Source organism: Eublepharis macularius, chromosome 5, assembly GCF_028583425.1.
Source record: "Eublepharis macularius isolate TG4126 chromosome 5, MPM_Emac_v1.0, whole genome shotgun sequence".
NCBI classification, from domain to species: domain Eukaryota; kingdom Metazoa; phylum Chordata; class Lepidosauria; order Squamata; family Eublepharidae; genus Eublepharis; species Eublepharis macularius.
The window spans coordinates 160,266,044-160,282,694 of record NC_072794.1 but is presented as its reverse complement, the minus strand read 5'-3'; the positions used below and the strand labels follow the sequence as shown (position 1 = coordinate 160,282,694).

Sequence of the window (16,651 nt, the reverse complement as noted above, 5' to 3'; positions counted from 1 at the left end):
CGCATAGGGCTTTATAGGCCAGCACCTATAAAGCATCTAAAAAATAAAATAAAAGTAAATCTAGTTCAGTATTCTGTTGGTTCCAGAGGACCAACAAAAAGGGTGGAAAGGCCAAGGCCACCCCCTGATTAGAAGAGCAGTCCATGTTTGGATGATCACATTGACCACAATTATTTCAATTAAACCACAATTCCATGTGACAACTAAATCCAATGGTGGTTGGTGCAGGTCAGAGGAGCTTATGCTTTATTTACACTTCAGCCTCCCAATAATGGTGGCCCAATGGGCTTAATGCCTGAGTAGAGATTTGAACCACGGTCATCCTATCCATAGTCCGACACCTTGCTACAGCACGCTGGCTTCACAGGTATATATCATCTGAGACCCAAGCTACAAGTGACGCCTCCTGATACAGGTTGGACACTTGTCAGCTTCCCTCAAGTTTTGATGGGAAATGTAGGCATTCTGGTCTTGCAGCTTGGCTCTCCATTTAATTGAAGTTTACAGAGCGGCAGTCTATGGGAGGGAGAACATGCAGTCAGGAGGGGAGTGCAGGCATTGGACTCTTACCGGGCACACCCCCTTCCCCTCCACTGAGTGTGTGTGGGGGGTTTCTGTAAACTCCAATTAAATGGAGAGCCAAGCTGTAAGACCAGGACGCCTACATTTCCCATCAAAACTTGAGGGAAGCTGACAAGTGTCCAACCTGTGTCAGGCGTCACTTGTAGCTTGGCTCTGAGTTAACTGACTGCAAGGAGTGAGGAAGTTTATGCTTCCTGAGCTGCTAAGGGGCAGAGAGATGTGCTCCTTAAACCAGATGTGCCCTGAGGACCCCCAGTGATTCCCTATGCCACTGCCCCTGACAAAGAATAATAGGTTCATTTTCTTTTGTTATGTGAAAAGCTGTGTTCAAAATATGTATTGATTGAACCACATGAATGAACTGCTTTCACAGGGACTATCCGGATGCCCTGCCAAGGCACTTTTGAAATATTCATGGCGATGGACACATTTCCCTACAGTCCAGAGACAGCATTTTTACACAGAGATGCTGCCAATGGGTGTGCTAATACTGAAAGGCAATATCTCACTGTGTCTTAAATGCATCTGCTGAACAAGACAGGTTTCGGTATTAAGTATAAGTTCCATACAGACCACACTCAGCATACAGAAACCAAGGCTCTGCTGGTTTCCAGCGCATGCAACCAAGTCCTGCATATGCCCCTCTGTATTAAGGAATGTTCTTAACACAGAGAGTCTCATGAAGAAAGACATAATAAAATTTCTTTTATCATCCACAAGGAAACAAACCCCCTCCGCACCCAACTCAAACAGCGCAGGAAAAAATGTGAAGGAGTTCCTCTCCTGGCTTCTGCACTGTGTAACGAATGCAAGAAGCAGAGAGGCTGTTAGTGAGAAGCTATTGATATAATAATGAATGGGAATATATTGTCCAGCAATTTACATTTGGGCCAAATCAAGACACATGGAAAAATGGATTGGGACGAGGCATTTTAAGGACATAAAAACAACCTTCCTGAATTGCAACTAGGGTTGCCAGACACCAGGTGAGGACTGGAGTCCTTTTGAAATTACAACCAGTCTCCTGACTACAGAGATCTGTTCCTCCTGGCAAAAATAGCAGCTTTGAGAGTGGACTCTATGACATTATACCCCACTGAGATCCCTCCTCTCTCTAAACTCTGCCCTTCCCAGGCTCCAATCCCAAATTTGTAGGAATTTTCCAAGTTGGAGTTGGCAACTCTAATGGGAACAGCCCACTTCGGTTTCCATTCATTTCCCAGCTCAGATTTCTGAAGATAACCAGTCAAGGAAGGCACATAGAGCGGAACTACAAGTGACAAAAGGCACAGGTTGGACACTTGTCAGCTTCCCTCAAGTTTTGATGGGAAATGTAGGCAGCTTGGCGGAATGTTGGACAAGTGACAGTTGAAAAGTCCATTGGACAGCAGTCAGAGAGCCAAGCTGCAAGACTAGGATGCCTACATTTCCCAGGGAAGCTGACAAGTGTCCAACCTGTGCCTTTTGTCACTTGTAGTTCCGCTCATAGTTAACGCAGTGATGTCAGCCTTCAGGTGCTGGCTGGAGATCTCCCAGAATTATAACTCATAGGTGACAGAGATCAGTTCCCCTGGAGAAAATGGCTGCCTTGGAGGGTGCACTCTGTGATTTTATAGTAGCCACTGAGACCCCTCCCCTCCCCAAAGCCTGCCCTCTCCAGGCTCCACCCCCCAAATCTCCAGGAATTTCCCAACACAGGCCTTGCAACCTCAGGGTAATATGATCTCCTTTTCTTTTGTTTGTGTCCATGGCTTTGGCCCACCTGCTTCTGCTGCTAATTCTTCAGACTAATTAGTTTCTTTTAGACATCTTTCCCTCAACTGATGTGTCACCAAATGTGAAGCTTTCTTCCAACCTAAAGAAGCGTCCTCCCCCATAAGTCGCTCTTCCTCCAGGCTTTAATTTTTTCTAAACGGAGTCATGGAATAATGATATTCATATGGTTGATGGTCTGAATCTAGCAGAGCGTTATCATGGGCCCAAGATTACCATGGGCCAAACCAGAAGTGGGCTTTTTCAGAAGTGGCAGCTCGCTTACAGAATGTTCTTACCCTTGAGTCTTGCCAGGCACCTACCTACATTGCTATCTTTTAGGTGTTGGGCTGGTGTTGCCAGGTCCCCTTACGTTCCTGGTGGGAGGGGGGGACCTGGAATTTTCCAGGGTGCTCTTTTGGCCCATGTGTGAAGGGAGCACACACTCCCAGTGGGCGCAATGATATCATTTCTGGAAGTGATGTCATCACACCCACGGGGAGCGCACCGGCTGCACGCTGGTCCAGGAGGGTTTTTTTTTTGTCTTCTAGACTCATTCTCTGGGCCTTTTCCCTCTGCTGGCCAGGAGAGTGGCAGTGGGGGGCAGGGGTTGGGAGCAGGGGATCCCCACCCCCATGAGGGGATCTGGCACCCGTACGTTGGGCTGAAACATTTCTGTTCACTCAGGCTTTCAGTTAAGGGCTTGATTTTTTTTCAACACTAGTTCTGTTTGGAAAGTGTTCTTTTAAGCTGTCCATGGTCTGTTTTTGTGCTGGGCTGGTGCTTTTTTAATGCTGGATTTCAGTTAATATATTTTAATGTTTTTAAAATTGTTTTTGTTTATTTTGTAAGCTGCCTCAGGCAGGGTTCCTGAAGAGGCAGCATATGTTTTTTCAAATGAATGAATGAACGAACAAATGATTTTCCACCCTAGTGCATACCTTCCTCACCTCTGCCCTCCCATTGCAGCCCAGCATGCCCCCCAATGCTATTCATTGGAATCTCATCCCCCCCCCATGACCAGCATTTTAAGGGGCATTTTGGACTGGGGAGGTGTAGGGAGGCAAGAAAGATATGCTTTCTGGGCAAAAATCTTTCCACCCCATTGAAAGTCTCCACTGGATTCAAACCAATGTATATAATTTAGGCTCCGTGTAGTTAGTATCTTTTTAGCATGATGGTGTATTTTTCTGAAGTGCTGGAAGGTGCTTTATTGTGGAGTTTGATGTAAACTTCATGGAACCCAAAAAGGTATAGCAAAAGCTGTTTCAATAAATTAAAATATAGATAAATATAATGAATAATATAAACTTTTGGACACACAGATAAGGCTAAAATATATACATTTCATGGGAACTGTATGCATAAGGAAAAAAGAAAATGATAGAAAATGTAAAGACTCACAGGTGTGATCTGCACAGACAAGAAGCAAATTGGAAAAATTCAAACTGAACCCAGCAAGGCTACAAAATTAGATGCATCTGTAAATGGGACATAGCAGTTAAACTGAAAACCATTAAAGTCAATCAGACAGTCAGCAGCTGAAGAAAGGCGACCAGTCCAACTGTTTGAGGGCTGTCACTAGAATGCATAATTTTGCTAAAAACCAGGGACAGAGCTGCAAAGCAAGATGGAACAATATCTATCTTGGCCACAGTTAGAAATTGTGGCTGGCAGAAGCAGCATTGTCCAGTTGGGTCGAGCGATTTCTGCTTCTGGCTTAGAAAAAAAGCAATACCGTAATTCCTGCCTTACATTTTAATTGCTGGTCTGTGTTTTTATACATGTATTTTACTTTTAGTTTAAAACTGGTTTTATTATTGTTTTATCATGTCCTGCTTTTAATTGTTCGCTACCTTGGTGGCCCCAATTAGGCAAAAAGGTGGAATATATAGTCTGGAAATAATAATAATAATAATAATAATAATAATAATAAGAAGAAGAAGAAGAAGAAGAAGAAAGAGCAAAAGCAAGAGCAAAAGCAACAGCAGCCATAGCTAGATTCAGGTAAATAGCCACACTGATGTGCAGCAGAAGAGCAAGATTCACTGATGAACGGAGTTTTGACTCTCGAAAGCATATACCCTGGAAATCTTGTTGGTCTTTAAAGTGCTAGTGCTCCATAATTGTCGAGAATCACATTAATTATATGCCTTACAAGAAAAAGTAATTCCTGAACAAACCTTGAACCTCCTGTCATTTCGTTTCGTTCGCTGTCCCTGAATAATGACCAAGATGTCATCCCGCCCCCATAGGTGTTTATTAAAAAACAAACATCTAAACTGCAAACTCCCAATTTTTTTCACCTTTATTTTTTTCCCTAGCAATTGGTGGTTCCCTACGGTTAGTTTATGAAGCCTGGATTCAGTTTGCAAACCATCATTCAAACCCTGGTTTGCATTGACAAATGCTTTTTATTCCTGTTGCTCTTTAACCACGGATAGCAGTGCTGGAGAAAAAGCCGACGAGTTATAGTTCTTAGAGTATCAGGCTAGGTTGTGAGAGGCTCACATTTAAATTCCTCATCTGCCATAGGCATTCTCTGGGTAAGTGTGTGGCTAGTCACTCTCTCTCAGACTAGCCTATCTTTTTGTTGTTGTTGTGAGAATAACATAGATGAATGGATAATGGTGAAGTAAGCCTCTTTGGGTCCCCATTGGAGAGAAAAGTGAGGGTATAAATATCTAAATAAAATGAATAAATAAAAGTCAAGATTAAGTCAAGATGCCTGCATTCTCACATCAGACAAAACCTAAGACTGTGGATAATGAATCAACTTCGGCCATTTTCACACGGCTAAAACCTCTGGAAAATCACGCAAAATTTACAGCACGATGGTGTCTTCATAGTGCAATTTCCTTTTTAATAGTATGATTTCTGACATCATCATGCCATTAAATGGGAAATCGCGCTATGAAGGCATCGTCCTGCCACGAGTTTTGCAAAATTTCCTGGAGGTGTTCACAGTCATTCGAAAATGGCCTTTCTCTTCTCATTGAATGTCCTAACGATCATATTGTATTTTTGCTGTGAACTTCCTAGGTATTGATTATATTGTATTTGCTGGCAGTATGTAATCTGCTTTGGATCTCAGTGAGAAAGGCAGACTATAAATAAACAACAACAGCAATAATAATTTCAATCATGATTTCATATCCTAGTTTAATGGACTTTAAGTAGTCTATGGTTAGTGGAGTGGTTAGTGTTCAAATAATGATACTAACTATGGTTAGCTTATTTAAACTAACTATGGTTAGCTTATTATGATGTTTGAACTGAGCCATAAGGTCAGAGGCCACAGATCCCGAGGAACATGAATTTGGAGACCCGCCACATGAGCAGCCCAAGGTCACACTTGGTGGTGCTTTTTGACGGCTTCATTTCAAGGAACATTTTAAATTTAGTAAGGGAAGGAAGTTGTTTTCCATTATCTATCTCCTGCTAGCATTTTAAAACAACTGTTTCTTATAGCCAACTGCACAGCAATTTTGGCTTTTGCTCTTTCATTTCCTCCCTTTCTATAATGTGAACAGCTCACTCAGCAACACCCTTCCAGTCCTTTTACCGGGACAACGACCGGCAGGATGCTGAGCGATTTCTTCATTAAGTACACCATCAGGTAAAGAAGTGGAGAGCACCCTCTTCTCCCCCCCCCCCGGCTCCAAGATCTGGCAGAAAATCGGGAGGCTCTCACTCCTTCGCCCGAGCTTATGCAGAAATGCACGGCAATGCCTTAAAGGATTAATTTCACAAACCTTAAATTGCAGTTTAATTTGAAAACTAATTCAGGCCCATAATTGGCTTTCTGTTCAAATCACTGAGGCTAAAAGATTTAAATTCTTAATATCCAGATGACTTTCAACTATCATGCCCCATCTGTGCATTAGCCCAGAGTTTTAATCTCTCAAGGGGATCTCGGATGGCAGAGGAATAAAATAAATAAATAAACAACAGGGGAGCTAATAGAATAATCTACTTTTAAAGAATAAAATCCCTGGCATTCTGGACAATATTTATTTTTATGAGATTTTTTCCCAATTTAATTTGTGAGGGGTAGGTCTCACTCCCAGCTATTTAATTTTTTAAAAGGGACATAAATAACAGGAAGAGCTCTGTGGGAAAGAAGAGCTAATGCAGCTGCACAAAGGCAGAGAAGGCGAGGGATTTTAATTACAACATTCTTCACTTAAGCAATAATAGTGAAGATGCTCCTTTCCTTTGGAGGGCTGCCCTCAGTACTGAGCAGCTTTTTCAGGGTGTCCTGTTTTCGAAAGAAGAAAACGGGAGCTGATTCCGCTCAGTGAGCTGGTGATGTCAGAGGGAAAGGAAAGCACCATCCCCTGATCACCAAATGGTCTTTAAACAAGTTTGCCAGCCAATGGCTACCAGCTGGTGGGAGATCATTGTGTGTAATTTGACTGCACTTGTAGGGGAAACCATAAGTTAGATCACGTTGCTCTAGGATGTCGTTTGAGCAGTCAGGGACCTGCAAATTTTGAGGATCATTTCTGGTATGTTCCACAAAGAGCGTTATGATTTGCAGAGAGCAATCTACTGGTGATCCCCAGCTCAAAAGAAATCCAGCTGTCCTCGACCAGAGTCAGGGCCTTTTCTGCCCTGGCTCCCACCTGACGGAACTCTCTGCTGAATAACATATGTGCCCTGCGAGACCTAATGCAGTTCCGCAGGGCTTGCAAGGCAGAGATGTTTCACTAGGCTTTTAGTTATGGACAGCGACAGATACCATCTTACTGGCACTCTGTTCTCCTCCCTCCTCCTCCTTTTCCTTCTTGCCTCCTCTCTGTTTCTTGTGGGGCGGTGATAACATTTGGAATCTGAAGTTTTATTGCCATTCTGAGAAAGTTTTGTTTCAGTGGCTATTAGCCACAAGGTATAGATGGAACTCTCTGTCTAGGGCAGTGATGCTCTGTATTCTTGGTGTTTGGTGGGGCAATCAATGGGAGGGCTTCTAGTGTCCCTTCCCCACTGGCAGACCTCCTGAAGACACCTGGATTTGGTCACTGTGTGACACAGAGTGTTGGACTGGATGGGCCATTGGCTTGATCCAACATGGCTTCTCTTATGTTCTCATGTTCTTAACTATGGATTATTTAAATCGTTTATTATTTATGAATGTTTTATTATTATGTTCTTCACCACCCTGCACTGTGTGTATTCAGGGGTAGGGTGGCTTATAATTAATTAATTAAATAAATATAGGAATCACCGAAAACTTAATGGCAAAACCATAGGTTTTCTGGCTATTCATAGAGAGTTGTGACATCATTCCCAGGTTTTCCCAGAAGTTACATCATGCCAGGATGCCAATTAAATTTTTCCCCTCCCACTACCTGAAGGTAGTGATGAGTAATATGATAGCCTATGTCTTCATTCAGTCCAGGTGGATGCATTGTCTTGAGCTTCATGATCAGTTTCAATTCAGCGGTCTCTCTTTCTAATCTCCCTTTGCAGAGGAATTTCAAAGGGAGGTTAGAAAGAGAGACTGCTGAATTGCAATGGATAATGAAGCTCAAGACAACACATCCACCTGGAATGAATCGAGAGCTAGGCTTCCTGTCTCATTACCAGTGCTGATTTGTCCACACTCACTACCCCTCTGCATACCTCACCCTATTCAATCACGCCTGCTATTGCCATTCACCAGCTATTATCATTTGGCTTCTGTAATCATTCCAGTCTCCAAGATATAAGGACAGAGGGACTCACATTTTAGCTGTATCTGAACTGAAGAAATGAGCTCATGAAAGCTCATGAAAGCTTATACCCTATCACAAATTTTGTTAGTCTTATAGGTGCTACTGGACTCTTGTTCTTTTCTACTGATTGTACAAGAAAGCCTGAAAGAATATCAAAGCACATTCAATGGCCAAATTTGGGTCCTAGTATACACATTAGTATCTAGACACATTTATATGCATGATTTGAACTATTGAACATGCATTAGAAACCAGTCACTTATGCTTAATGGTCACTGTAGCCCTTTATTCGACATAGCAATCAAACCGTTTACCCATATTGTGTGTTTCTGTTTGTTATATGGTTTGGCAGGGGAGGCTAGAAAGCATCTTTTCTATTGCTCTTTGCAGTCTGGAAAAGCAATTTCCCTTCCAGGCACATATTTTTTGAAACTGAAGGCAAACCTGATGAAAGTTGGTTCAGACACGTAATTCTGTCTCCCCAAACAGTACAGAAAACCCCTCCGCATAATTGGCTTTCTACTTATTACAGACAGAACTCCTGAAATAGGAACAGACCGTAAAAATTATGACTCTTAGCAGATGAGGAAGTGAAAAAATAAAAGATTCCGTGCCACACAGAAGAAACACGCAACCTTTATTCTGCCGGCGCCCAGTACAGCTTTCCTTGGATGGGTTCGTAAAGGAGACCGTTTTCCGGGGACAAGGAACATTCCTGTTACATCTGCTCCACTGGGGGAGGAGACAGTGGAATGTAAGAGACCTTTATCCTTTCTCGAAAGGAAACTTCTACAAGTAGCAGAGAACTTTGCTGATTAAGACTGCTGGAGGGACCAGAGGGAATTTTTGACTCTGGCTTTGCAGCTGCATGTTTTGAAACTTAGCTGTGTTCTTCATAGAGAGGCCGAGTTCAAAGAAGCAGAACGTTATTTGAGGCGAGTAAAACATGGCCTTTTTAAGATACACTTTCAATCAGGACATTAAATCAAAACAACTTCCAAGGGGGAGGGGAAGCTGATTTGGTGTCTGTGTACGGTGCTTTAAAAAAATTGCACCTAGCGTGGCATGGTCTCATTTCCGAAGCACGGCAATCCCCCGCATTTAACTAAAAAGACACTAAACGCTTCATCTGCATTTCCTCCATGCTGACGACATGAGAAGTAGTTAAGGAGAATTTATTCTTCAGCATTTTGAAAGGAGAGGAAAGGGAGTTTCCTTTTAATGTGAGTCTGGGGGGCAATATAAAGTCAGCTTGATGTGTCATTGCTTACATGGACTAGTGGTTTTATTCCACGAGGATTCTCACTTTCAGCAGTATAATGCATTGCTCGGAATTATGAAGCCTCTCCTTGCCTTGCTCCCCAATCCAACAAAGAGCTTCTCATGTATTATAAGTATAATTTTGGCACTCGTGTGTTTTTCTTTCCTTATTTTCATTACAACTGCAGGTCATTCCTACCCAAAGGCTCAAAGAAAGAATTGCATTTGTCCTTAAAAATTCCCGTCTCAAATTCTCCGGAATCCGAGTGGCATTTTGGTTGCTGTAATAATGCAAAATGGTGTGCAAATACTGGCAGCGGTGAATCGGATTGCCAGCCCCAGGGTGTGTGTGTGTGTGGGGGGGGGGGTGAGGGCTGGATATTTCTCTGAATTACAAATGATTTCCAAACTACATAGATTAATTCCCCTGATCTGATGCCAGAGAGCCCATCTTCCAGAGCTGTGATTTCCTCCAGGGAAATTAATCCCCATCTTCCCCGTCCTCAAACTCCAACCTCCCCAGGCTCCAATGCAATAATATTACAATAATATTACAATAATTAGGCAATATAGGACCAAGAAAGAATAGTAGTAGTGTACAGTATACACTACTATGTTACTCCAGACTGTATATGGAACTGATTTTCTTTGGACCAGAATAGGAAGGTATACAACTGAATTATCACTCAAGATAGATGTACCTCACTAGGCAGAAGGTGATTTTAATTGAGCCTTTGAAGTACATCTCTGCCTTGAGTTATTGATATTAATTAGAACACTATTCCAACTTGGTCCTCTAGTGTTGTATTATTGCATTGTCTGAAGCTAAAACTATGCTTGACCACTGAAGAAGGCCAGAAGGCCGAACTGCGTTTGATCAGGGTCGCATAAAGTATTTGTTTGGGATTTCTGTATGATTTTAATCTGAACTGAGGCTATATATGAGGCTGTAAGTGTTTTTAAACGAATTTGTAATAAATACATGTATTTTTTGTATATATTGATATATATTTATGTCCTATATTCAGCAATTTTAATACTGGGCACTTTAGTTTAGATTAATTTAACCTTCTAGGTTCTGAATTCATTCTTTTGGGTTTTCTCCCCCCTCTTTCTTTGTCTTTTCCACCCCCAACTCTCCAGGAATTTATCAAGCTGTAGTTGGCAATCCTACTGTTAATATTCTCCCAGCAACCTCCTCCCTCACCATCCTAGATGTTTTACATCTACACCAGCATGAATCTTATCATTATCCAGGGTGGTTCATCACTGCCTTTGGGGACTTATCCACCTAGGATGAGAGCAAGCACATATGCCTATCTCCTGTTGCCCACTACATCACCAAGAGATCATGGACAATGGAATTAAAGACCATTAAAAGCCAGGGTCTGCTGGGAGACAAATGGGGCACCTCTATGTCTGTCCCGCTTCTGATGCACTGCATGCCCAGTTGCGAGCAGTGGTTCTAGCTGTACTCTGCTGCACCTTCAGACAACTTTTTTTCAGTTCGGGCCCTGCCACCGGTTCTTTCCCTGAACATCATCCAATTCCAGGCCCAAACTGTCAGCATCTTTCATGCTTGGCTACTTCTGGTCCCGAACTGTCACTCAACAGCCTTTTCAAAAGAAGTTGATGACAGGTCACACCTTACTGGGGAGTCTTATCTTGGTAAGGTCCCCCTCCATAGAAGGATTGAATGTCCCCAGATTAGATCTCCAACCTCATAGCTTCCCTGAATGAGGTATTAATAACTCAGCTCTCACACATGACGTAACCTTATATGGAGTCAGTTCATTAGTCTACTATCAAGGATAGTATTGTATATTCTGGGCCAAGCTACAAGTGATGAATTACACTTGAATGGCAAGTGCCATTCAAGTGTAATTTGTCACTTGTAGCTTGGCCCTCTGACTGGCCGGATCTCAGGGGCAGGTCTTTCACATCACCTGCTATCTAATTCTGTTACACTGGAGACACCAGGGACTGAATGTGGAACCTTCTGCATGCTAAGTAAATGCTCTCCCACTGAGGCCAGCCCCACAATGGCTGTAACCTCTCCTCCTAATGGAGGACAGTCATATGCATCTCTGTAAGGGCATCTCCAGCATCCTGGGCAAGAACAGAGTACAAGTGCTCTGAATAAACAAGGACAAATATAGATGAAGGCTGAGTTTAGATGGAGAACAAAGCCGAGCCAGTTGGCACCCGTATTTGCAGATGTCAAGGCACCCACAAGTGAGATCCCAGCCAACCGCATTACCTTGTCTGTTTCTCAAAGATGTAACATCACAATTATTGCAGTTATGTGCAGAAGGAGAACTTCTCGTGGAAGTCTCCATGGAATTTAGCAACAGCCAGCAAAAGAAATTCAATACCGATAGACACCTTTTAAAAAGAACACGGATTAAGGAAAGGAAAAATACATCACAGGCGAATGCAATCACTTCTGAATAGGAGAAACAGTTTTGTACCCATATTACAGTTTGGAATGCATAGTATGATCCCCCTCCCCCCTTCAAGCCCATTGTTGTAACCAGAGAAACAAGTATTTTGTAGTCAAAGGTATCCCGTTCTGATTTAATAGCTTAAAGGCTTATCTGGATTTCAAACAAGAAGAAGCTGCAATTTACTCTATCTATCACCCTAATGAGTCGGGCAAGTTTAACATTTGGTAACTCTTTTCGGTATCGATTTGTGCTAGAATAAGATGTCGGAAGTTTGATTTGCTACGGAAGTGTTAGGAGGATCACAGCTCATTTCAAATTACACGTGAGCCCTTGGTAGCTTTCCTTATGCATCCCTGATACAACCCGAGGAAAGGGGGATCCTTTCTGTACAAAAAGAATGTAGACTGCTGAAAACATTAATTCACGCCTGAACTTCAGAATGATTTTATCTGAATGCAGCGTAGAAATCTGGAACGCTCAGCCTAATTGTTACCAAGCTGCCCTCCTGTATAAAATTCAGTGAAAACAACACAGGTTATGTCTGTGGTTTAAATCAAAAGAGTTTTCGGCTAAACATTAGGAGGAACTTCCTGACAGTTAAGAGCGGTCCCTCAGTGGAACAGGCTTCCTTGGGAGGTGGTGGGCTCTCCTTCTTTAGAAGTCTTTAAGCAGAGACTAGATGGCCATCTGCCAGCAATGCTGACAGCAACGCTGATCATGAGAGGGAGGGCAGGAAGGGTTACACCAGTGCTTAGTTCTCGTGGCCCCTTCTTACATGCCCAGGGTGATACCAATAGTCACCTTGGGGTCAGGTAGCAATTTCCCCTGTGCCAGTTTGGCTAGGGATCCTGGTGGTGTTTTGCCATCTTCTGGGCATCACACACAGCCTTCCTTAGGAGCAGCAACCGACGCATGTTTAAGTGAAGTTTGAATGGGAGTTTCTGAATATTGAGAATAACGTCTGTGAGATAACCATCTTTGAAAAAGACCCTGAAACGGGACCCCCCCCCCCAATGAACCAGTCTGCCCGTTAGATGGTATAAATTCCAACCTGCATGTACTTGGACCTATGAACCTTTTGAGTGATCTTAAGGAATACTAATGGACTTTAAAAGCATCAACTGTTTATAGGTAGTATCACCATTGCTTTGTGCTAGCACTTTATGTATAGGTCTGTATATGAAGACTGTGTGTATTGATATATATTGAGTGGCAAATTGAACTATGCAATAACAATAAGAATATTTTTGCAATTGTTATAAGTGTTTATTTCATTAGGTTGTCATGATTATTGTTCTTTATTGCTATCTTCTGGGCATGGAGCAGGGGTCACTGGAAGTGTGGGGGGAGGTAGTTGTGAATTTCCTGCACTGTGCAGGGGGTTGGACTAGATGACCCTGGAGGTCCCTTCCAAACCTATGATTCTATGATTCTAAATCAGTCTTTAATACTAAGAATTTCCCCATGGAACATAATTTCCCCATCTTCCCCTCCTGTCAGAGCCTAAAACTCCCCTTCAAATCCCTGTTCCTGGCACTCTCTTGTCCCACCGAACAGGATTGGGGATGGCATTAGGGGTCCCTCGGGAGGTAGGGATTTCATGCTTTATGAGCACAAATCCTTGACCTCCAGAAATGCTAGGCAGGATGCAATCCTATGGGTGTTTCCCCCTGTCTACAATCAGCTCATCTAGCATCTAAACAGCGGAAGTTTGGTCAAGGAAATTAGAACCCATGTCCAAAAACTGCCCTGAACCTGGGATCAGAGTTAAATCTCAGAGGCATAATAAAGCAAGAGTGACATTGGTACAGGATATACACAGCAATATACCACTTTAGAATGGCATGTGAAGAAGGGCATGCGAAGTTTGGTCAACAGGCAGCAGAATGAGGTATAGGTGGAGTATACTCCTTTTCAGGGTTTTTTTTCTGGGGAAAGAGGTGGGGGAACTCAGTGGGTTGCCCTTGGAGAAAATGGTCTCATGGCTGGTGGCCCTGCCCCCTGATCTCCAGACAGAGGGGAGTTGAGATGGCCCTCCGCGCCGCTGAGCGGTGCGGAGGGCAATCTCAGCTCCCCTCTGTCTGGAGATCAGGGGGCGGGGCCACCAGCCATGTGACCATTTTCAAGAGGTTCCGGAACTCCGTTCCCCCGCGTTCCCCCTGAAAAAAAGCCTTGCCCCTTTTAAATGCTCCCGCAAGTTACCAAAAAAAACTCTGCAAATGGCAAACATAGCACACCAGGGAGACAGGTTCTAGTCCACCCTTTGTTAAGCTTGGATGGTATGCATCAGCCAGTCACATGTGGAATATGGGACTGGAGCAAGATCAACCCTCAAACAACCCTGGTGGGGGGGGAAAACTTCACACCTATTACCTTGGGATATATTTATACTTCAAGCTAAATTTCCCATATATCTAGTGGTCAAAAATGGTCCCACTCGCCATTTTTTGTTTGTTTGCCATTTCAGGGGTCATCGTGTTTCCCGGTACTAAAACATCCAGAGCATTTTGACATGAGGTAAATCATTTGTTTTGTGCACCTTCAACTTTCCCCATCTGCATACTGAATAACTCATACCAGCATGGTTCCTTTCCAAAGCTTTTTTAAAAAAACAAAAACAAAAAATGAAACAACAAAAATTATGTTTTGAATCTAAGATGTAAGCCAACTAACAACCTTCAGTGAATGTTAAAGGGGGGGGGGAATCTAAAATTAATTTTTAATGTTTTTGTACCTGTTCATCATGCCCATGGCTTAGATGCAGATTAGCATTACCATGTGTGCAAGGATTTCTGTCCCTGGAGCACAACTTTCTTGCTTCCCCGCTTCCTGCAGCAGTATGAAAAATCCCTCCCCAATCACGTCACCTGTATCCTAGGAACAGGATTTTGGGCTGCCACAGAGAGGGGAGGCAAGAAAGTTGTGTGCTCTGAGGGCAGAAATCTTTGTATTCTTGGAATACCACTTATTTGGATGCTAGCTCCTGTTTGTTGTCCTTAGTATCCAAGAACGTGTTGAAGAGATTAGGTCAAAACAATGCACTGGAATCCTGGGATATTTGGCCCCTTTCTAGGAGATCAGGCATGTGAACATAATACTGCATGCATACAGCATACTCTTACAAAAATAAGAACAGCCCTGCTCAGTCTAGTTAATGGCTACTTTGCCCAGCAATCTCATTCCAACTAGCAGCAGTTTGATGTTTGGGGTGGAGTTTAGATGACAGAGTGTTGCTCAACAGAGTAAGAGGAACTGGAGGATTTCATGCAGTGGCAGAGATAGTGGAATGACTCATCGGGGCATTGCTGGAATCTGTTTTTTTAAGCAGACAGTAGAAGCTGTTGCCAACCAAGGTGATAATTTCATTGGCTCATGTTGGGCACTGCTACCCACTTGGTGGCTATGCATTTGCTCAGTGCTGACAAATCAGCCCTTGTGCCTTCACTGTCATCTTAGTTCCCACTCCCCCATTCAGCGGAAAAAACTGGTAGTCCAATGACAAACTGTCGCTTGAGTCACATCAACACAGGTTATGGTGGGTGATGCTCATTCTCTTTTGCTGATCCCAAGCTTCTCTTATTTAGAGGCAATGTACTTCTGAGCACACAAATTCCATTTAGCAATCATGGGTAATGGCCCTTGAGGAATCTGTCTTCCATGCATCTGCCTACATCGGACACGGACTGGCCTGGTAATAACCAATAATGTACTTCAGAGTGAAAGATGTCCTTTTCTCTGGAATTCCTCCATCCATCACTCTGTTATAGCTGCAAGAAGAATTAAGCAATAATTCCCCAGGTTCAAAACAAGAAACAACAAAAACAAGAAACCCTAGCAGCACTTTGCTCTTTGAAGCCCCGTTGGATGAGATCTTCCTACTGTACCTGGTTTAGATCCTTCATCAACAGATCCATTGTAGACTTGGTTGATGAATTCGGGCCTGTTATCATTCATGTCAATGACATAGATGTAGAGGTCGATTGGATTCTCCACTTTGTTTCCATTCATATCTACTGCATGGGCTCTAAGCTGTTAAAAAAGAAAAGAGGGAACAATATGTCAATAATGAAATTTCACAACTTCAGCCCTTTCACTTCATTGCCAATGTTAGGTTTTATGAAGGACAGTATTATGGAAGAAATGGCTATTGGACTATAGCAAAATTTAACCAGCAATTTTTAGTATGCAAACCACACTGTAAATGGGTAGTGTCCTTTTAAAAACTGAATCACCAACAATGAAGATTTATTCATTTATCGATGAAAGGGCCCGAGCCTGGAAGTCTAGTACATTTGCACAAAGAAGACCCCAGGTTCAATCTCTGGAATTTCCAGTTAAAGGATCAGGTGGCAGGTGATGAGAAATATTTCTACCCAAAGACCCTTGAGTCTGTCCCAAACCCACTGCCAATCAGAACACACAACGCTGGGTTAGATGCAGGGCTTTTTTTCTGGGAAAAGAAGTGTTGGATTTCAATTTTATCACATGTGTGCACACAAAGCACACATGCGCTGCCGGAAACACACAATGCAGTGCAATGTTGTGAGCCAGAAATCTACTTTGTGAGCAGCAAATTGCAAGTTAGGCCATGCCTTTTCCAAAACCAGAATCCATTTGATTAAAAGACTTTTGAATTAGATTGTCTGAGGCATTGGTATTGGGTGCCATCAATATTTTGATGACACACACTTATGCATGTGGTTCTCAAAAGCTTATGCCTCAATACGGTTGGTTAGTCTTAAAGGTGCTACTGAACTCTTTACTATTTTGCAACTACAGAATAACATGGGAAAGAAGGAAGCAAGGAAAGAAAGAGGGAGGGAGGAAGGGAAAGGCTGGGGAAGAGGCCGGGGAAGCAAGCAGCCCGGTTGAAGCTCCACTCGCGGAACGGCA

At 42.9% G+C, this 16,651-nt stretch overlaps 1 protein-coding gene across 1 annotated transcript in view; it reads right to left on the bottom strand.

Annotated features, from left to right (window-relative positions):
- CDH4 (cadherin 4) overlaps positions 1-16,651 on the bottom strand; it is a 466,474-nt gene that overhangs the window by 230,164 nt on the left and 219,659 nt on the right. Inside the window, exon 5 of the mRNA XM_054980461.1 lies at positions 15,643-15,787. Coding sequence (XP_054836436.1) covers positions 15,643-15,787 — 145 coding nt within the window. The remainder of the gene's footprint in view (positions 1-15,642; positions 15,788-16,651) is intronic.